General features: G+C 45.1%; 1 protein-coding gene across 1 annotated transcript in view; it reads left to right on the top strand.

Annotated features, from left to right (window-relative positions):
- TGFB3 (transforming growth factor beta 3) overlaps positions 1–4,153 on the top strand; it is a gene marked incomplete at its 5' end in the record, with an annotated part of 9,331 nt that extends 5,178 nt beyond the window's left edge. Inside the window, one exon of the mRNA XM_010166723.2 lies at positions 2,172–4,153. Within this exon, the coding sequence (XP_010165025.1) occupies positions 2,172–2,330 (159 nt within the window). The remainder of the gene's footprint in view (positions 1–2,171) is intronic.
- Between the last annotated feature and the right edge of the window lie 2,864 nt (positions 4,154–7,017).

Consider the following 7,017-nt stretch of genomic DNA (forward strand, 5'->3'; position numbering starts at 1 on the left):
CATCCAGATGTTGGGGAGGAGGAGGATGCTGTCTCTTGGATAAGGTGTGAAACACCAGGACTGATGGTTTTAGGGTACTTACTTGGTGATGGCCAGAGTATTAACGGAGTTGTTCACATCAAACGTCAACTCTGGTAATTATCTTTTGTCTGAATTTCTCCTGCAGTTTGCACTGGACAGAGGATTTTTCTGCACTCTGTGCCAGGCTGTCATGCAAAACTGTTGTGCAATGGCACACAGCCATCTGCTACCATAGGGGCAGCCGTAGCCTGAAAGTGAAGGGAAATCCATGTCCGTACCCAGAAGTGAACACAGCCATGCAGTAAGCACTCCTTTCTGCACAGGCATCCTTTCCACCTGTGTAAATCCTACCTGACCTACGACAGGGAGGAACCTACTAGGCAGTGAGATTCATGAGTCAAAACTGGCAGAAAGCAAATGTCTTTAGGTAACTGATGCATAACCTCTGTTTAACATGAGTACACAGAGCAGTCTTTGGGAAGAATACCACCTGAGCCTGGCCACTGTCTAGAGTAGAAGAAAATAAAAGCAATAGGAAAGCACAGGCATGGCAGAAGTACCAAGGGGAGAAGACAGACTAAGGAGCAGGCAGCCATCACTGAAGCAAGAAAAGCCAGAAGAAAATGCTGTGATTCTGTGCACAGAAGAGAAAAGGCAGCAATCCAGACAATACAACAGCTCACTAGCAGCTTAGCTTCAGGTTTCACTAAAAAAAGTTACTGGAAAAATCAGATTTGGCTGAAGAACAGCTAACTAGGTAAAGATGATACTGCAGAAAAGATGCTAACATTTTCTTGACAGCTTGAGAGTCTGCAGAGCAGCAAGGCTTGCTGAAGCTCAAGGACTAATATCAGTGGGAACAGTCAAAGCTATGAGAATGAAGGAGTGAACAGATGCTAAGCATTAAGCACAAGACAAAGCAAGGGAATGAACAGCTTTGAAAGGGTAATCTGCATGTAGCTTTACCATCTGGTTGTCCTGAGAAACTCTCTAGATAACTGGACTGAATCAATGTGAAAGGAGATTTTTAGAATGGTTCTTAATGTTCTGTTCTTGAGCAAGAAAGGAAACGATCAAGCATTAAGGTCAGCTGTGTGATCCAAGAAACCTTTAGAACAATATAGTTGCTGACAGCTTGCCAGTACCACCTAGGAAAACCTGGTGAAAAAAAGATTTCTCACCAGTCTCTTTAACCTACTGTCAGTGCCCCAGAGCACATGGTACCCCTGTGGTACAGACAGTATCCCAGGGAGCTTCTATCAGAACAACTGCGACTATATAGATCTGGGTGATAAAACAGGATGTTTCCTCAGCACCTCTTATCCCCAAAGACACTTAAGTAGTTAAAAGACAATGTGCCAGACCCTGTCCTTTATACCAGATAAGCACTAATAAGACCACAGTAGTGCAGGTGAGATCATGTTTTGGCCCCACAACTCAAGAAGTTGCTTACCGCTGAGAAGTGGCCACCTCTGGCAGGAAACAAGGCAACTGTTCTGTAGCGGTTACATGGCTGAAGAGTACAGTCATCTGTGGGCTGGGGCCAGCTGGGAAGAGGAATCCAGTGGGGTCCCACAGGACAGTCTCCTGGCTCCAGCGTTATAGTGTAATGACTTGGAGGATGGAAGAGGGAGAAAGCATCAGACAGTTCAAAGCTGGGAAGGAACTGTGGATACTTGAGAGGATTGGCATTCATCCAGTACTATCTAGAGATGCTGGTTAAAATAAGCAGCACTGATGTTCTTTCTTCTGGTTTCTTTAATGGAACCCAAGACAACATGGCCCAAGGCTGGTTACATGCAGCCTTGTTAAAAGTAAAAATTTTTACACTATCCACTGTACCAAATTAGGAACGATTAGGAAAGGAGACAACTACTTGCACTCCTTCAACCCTTAGGCATCAGCCACAACAGAGAGAGGCTACTACAATTTAGAAAAATGTCTTAAGTGTCAGGCCAGGCAGATGAGACCCTTCAGAAGCAGGCCATGATCAGGAGGTGACGGGGGAGTATTACCCACCTCAGGGAAATGCCCTCTGATGAGCATAGTCCAAACACCTAGAGACTTCTTGGCTTTGCAGTCCCTTCCTGTCCTCAACCAGCTTGAAATGTATTCCTGACTTTGTCACCTCATTTACTTTGTTTCTGCAGGTGCTGGGCTTATACAACACGCTGAACCCTGAGGCATCTGCTTCACCCTGCTGTGTTCCCCAGGACCTGGAGCCACTCACTATCTTGTACTATGTTGGGAGGACCCCCAAAGTGGAGCAGCTCTCCAACATGGTGGTGAAATCCTGCAAGTGCAGCTGAAAGGCACCCTGGCCCACCCAAAGCCAAGAAAGGAACTGTCAGCACCCACTCTCCTGCTCCCAGTCCAACACAAAAGGAACTGGGGGTCAGAGACTACATGCTGAGGGCTGAGTGCCAAACCCTGTGGTTTAGGGTCTGGCAGCCCTTGGGGATCTCTTCTGGAACATTTCTTGGTCTTGTTGACAGTGTCATGTTCCTTCTGGGAGTTACTTTGGTGACACGAAGGCCACACTCTCCAAAATGGCTGGACAGTTGGTGTGGAAGAGAAGGAGAGGGTGGAGGAACTGCTGTGTATTTGAATGCTGGGTGTTTGAGCTGGGAAAGCGAGGAATGAGAAAGAGCAAGTGAAAGGGGGAATGGAAATGGGGATGCTTTCTATTTTAGCTTTAGCTATCTTAGGACCTCAGCCCTCCCCACTGGCCTGAAGAATTAAAGGTTTCCCCTGTAGGAGGAAACCCCAGAAGTTTCTTTAGAGAAAGGAAATCCACCAAGAAGGGAAGCTGCTGAGAGAAGAAATGCTCAGAGATACACTTAGACTTTCATTCCTCAGAGCTGTGATCCAGGAGTCTTGCATCTGAAATTCTATGTCTGCCAAACCTGTAAGTTCAGTTGGCAGGTCCTGGCTATTGGTTTCTAAATGCAAACTGCAAGGCTCCCAGCCAGCCTGCTGAGGGTGGGCAAATACAAGGAAAGAGGGTGCCGAGTCCATTTTCAGAGGGACTGATGTCGCCATTCAGCTCTTTTCCCTTCCTGGAGTTTCTGAGAGATGGGTTCTGGGTCAGGACAGGAGCAATATCTGTGGGTACCTGAATATCTGGCCCATTCATTTGTGAGCTGATACATGCTGAGGACATCTTGTTGTGGTTTGAGAGGTGCTTTGGGGTATTCTGCACCTGTTCTGCACAATGACCTGAACGTGGCCCAGGCCTTACCTGCCAAGACTTAAAAAATAGTAATCTCAAAAACATTGTAAAAAATAAATATTTGGGGGGGAGATGCTCTTTTTTTCACAAGCAAGTTGTTTGTTGGAGGGTTAGATAATTTGCTGTTTTTAAACTGCTACTGCTGTGGCACACTCAGTCAGTCTAAAATCTTTCCAAAACATCTCTTCAAAGGAACAGACAGAATTTAGGTCAGCCAGAGAACCCCAGAATGGAAATTCTTTGGTACCCTCAAACTGTGCCTGGTGTATATGTGCCCTGTCCCACCCTAGTCCTTCAGACAGGTACATCATCTCTGGCACTGGCTTTTGACAGATTCATATAAAGTTCCCTGCAAATGTAACACACTTTCGACAATACTCTAAATAACCTGGGCAGTGCAGTTGCCACAGCTGACAAATGGCCTATGTCCACTGGAGTATATATGGTCTGCCAGTACAGACTTGTACACACAGGTAAATAACACACCCCTCCTCCCAATTTACCATGAACATTGCAGATGGTCATAAAAAGCTCATAGATGTTGCCCAGGCAAGAAATGTACTCTTTGAAAAGTATGGGCTTTTTCAGCTGTAGATACTCCCAAAGGTAGAAATCTCCAGTGCTCGCATGCCACATGAGACTCAGAGGTTGCCTCTCTGATGCTCCAAACCACAACTACTTAAAAGTCATGTTCTAAAGACCACAGAGGTTCCTCCCTGTCCCTTCCCAATTCCTGGCCCCCAGCAACTGAGTGTAAAATGATACCTAGCTGGTTAATCACTTGTGGCCAAGGCTCTCCATGGTCAGCTTAGAATTTAGCTCTTCCATCAAGACCTCATAACAGTGGTTGCTTCCACACACCTCACATGAAGCTGCCCTAACATGTAATCTCAAACATCTTAATAAACTGTACACAACCCTTCCCGCACCATCACCAGCTGGCTAGAGGTTAGCAAGGGAGGGTCAGTGGAGGAGCCTGCCAGCCCCTGTGACATTTTGGCTGGGGCACACACGCTCTGATAGGGACACTCCCAGTGCTTAGCTTTATCCTTTTCATCTGTCTGGGGCTCTTTGACCTGTCATCAGGGTGATGATGAAAGGTGGAGCTCTGATCAGTCCTGCAGCACTAGTGTATTACAGTGCCCTGTACAGCCCTCCGTGCCTGTTCTTCCCTGTGCCTGCCCAAGCAGGGAGCAGATAAATGCATTACGACTACACTACGGTGCTGATAGACAGGCCAGAAATTTAGTGGCTGCAATGGGGGGAGCGGGGGGAAATCCAGATGCCAATTGGCGTAGGAATTCTCTCTAATCTCCTTTTAGCAGCAGCCCCTGGGGAGGTTTTGGTTTACAAGCTGCAGTCTGTTCTTTGGTCATTGTTCCTCCTGAGCCCTGGGCTGGCTCTGCTACCCACCCAATTGAAGGGCCTCCTCGCTAGTAAAGGGGGGGGAAACAACAACCCAAGGAGGGGGAGCAGCAAAGAGCTGAGCTAGAACGCTTGCACAGCTCACAGTCCTACGTGGCACTTGGAGCGCATCAGAACCACCCACGCATTAACCCTGGCAAGCCCCTTGAGGTGGGTCTGTCTTACTAGCCCTTGTTCACTGCTGCTCCTCAGTGGCAGGGAGGGGTGGCAGAAGGACCAAGACATTTGTCTCCTTGGAAAGGAGGTAAAATGGCAATGGAAAATCAGGGGAGAAAAGTCTTGGGGTGTCCAACCAGTAAGGACAAAGGTAGTCTCATGGGTACCATAATCCTTGAAGCCAAACAGACACATTTCAATTACTGCTTCTCTGTCCAGCTTTCCGTTTCCCTAGCAACATTTGAGAATTAGATTAGTGAGACAGGATGTGAATTTATTTTCTTACAATTAAAATAGCTTTTCTAAGGGTGTTTTAGCTCTAATTCAGTAACAAACTATACTATCTAGATGGGGTTAATAATATATTGAGCACACTCCAGGGCACAGGCTTACCAAAACATTTCAGGACACTTGTGTGAGAAGGCAGAGAGCAGTTCTCTATATGCTCTGTTACTAGCTAGCAAATTGAGGAAGACAATGGGGGGAAAAAGAAGTGGGATCCTCATTGCCAACACTGAATACAGCTCCCAACAGTTCCCTTTTGTTGTTCGAAGGAACAAACAAAAGCTGATGAAAACAATTGCAGCACACTTTCTGTCTCTAACAAAGATCAATGTTTAGAAAGAATGAAAAAACCTATTCTGCACTGCCATAAGGCAGATCTGACACAGATGATCAAACAGCCACCTGTGTAGTCCTTGCTTCTCTGTGCCATACTCTGTTATAGCATGCAAGAGGCCTAGACCTGAACTTGAACACCTTGGTTTTCGGGCTCAGGTGCACTGCAGAGCTCTGCAAGGAATACTGCTTCATTAAGTACAGGAATGCACAGTGATATTTCAGCAAAAAATAGACTTTGCAGACTAAATGAGTCTTTGTTCCCCGGTCTTTGGGTTGGATGGTCTCTATCTCACTGCACTTACAAAAAGCAACAGCACATCCCTGTTACCACTGTGTGAACTGGGATAAGCTGCTTCGAGTTTCACCTTTCCATAACCAACAGACATCAATACACACAGTAAAACAAAATGGACCATGTCCAAAAGTAATAAAAGATACAAAAGACAAACATACCTGTCTGCTCCTCTGGCAAATCATAGCTCTGTTCTGCTCTGTCCTGGGTCGCTCTTTGTTGTAGCTACCAAATTTCTACGCTGCTCTGAAGCTTTCCTTACCTCTGCCTAGTGTCCTCATCAGAGCAGAAACACGGGAGGTCTCCAGGCTCAGACTACTTTGTAAATGAAATCACTACAGCCATCTCATGACAGAACAGGATCCATTGCAATGTCTTACGAGGCAGACGTTCTCAGTATGCTCCCGAGTCCAATGCTGGGCAGGTTAAGTACCACAGGGTGAGCAGGATGCAGCTCTAGGGCCAGCTCCATTGTGCAGAAAAGGTTTCTTACTCACTACCAGTGTTCCTAGTGGCATGCAAAACATCAGCTCTATCGTGTTGGGTTGTCTTCTCTTAATAGGTTATTGAAAGGCAATTCAATCAATCAAGAAAATAGTTTTCAATACATATGGAGCCAACAGTGTGGTATCTACACATCTGCAAAACTATACTGATTTGTGGTAGTGCAAAATAATAGATGGTTGTGTGGGCTGCCTGTAACCTACATTAATTGTGGTTTAGAGTAACAGCAGCAATTTGGATACAATGCAAGGAGGAAAATATGCCTTCTAATTCTTTAAAAATAACATACTTTTTTTTTTTTACATTCAAAATCACTAGAATATCTTGGTCAAAAGCTGTATAAAATTAATAAGTAAGATGCGTACTATGATGTTTAGTAAAAGAACACCTGGACTTTCAGTTCTCTGCTTCACCAGTATTTTCTTTTGTATACAGGGAAGTCATTTAAGCCCTGGTTCATTTTTGATGCAGCTCCAGAAGAGATAGATGGAAGCAACAAAGCCCAGTGTCTTTTGTTCTCTCTTGAAGAGAGGCTTCAGATGCCCCGTACAAATGCAAGACCCTTTATCATGCAACAAGTCAATATAAAAGAGATGAGACAGTTTTACTTATTGGGAAATAGATTGTCTTAGAAATTAATTCAGATACATCAACATGAAATACAGCAAATTAAAATTGCTGATTAATGGTTGCCATTTTCTTACTTCTCTAAATGACAGTAATGCATCTGAGATGACACTTATCCCATAATTTAAGAAAGATTATA

The sequence above is a fragment of the Antrostomus carolinensis genome, unplaced genomic scaffold, assembly GCF_000700745.2.
Source record: "Antrostomus carolinensis isolate BGI_N321 unplaced genomic scaffold, ASM70074v2 scaffold10074, whole genome shotgun sequence".
Taxonomy (NCBI): domain Eukaryota; kingdom Metazoa; phylum Chordata; class Aves; order Caprimulgiformes; family Caprimulgidae; genus Antrostomus; species Antrostomus carolinensis.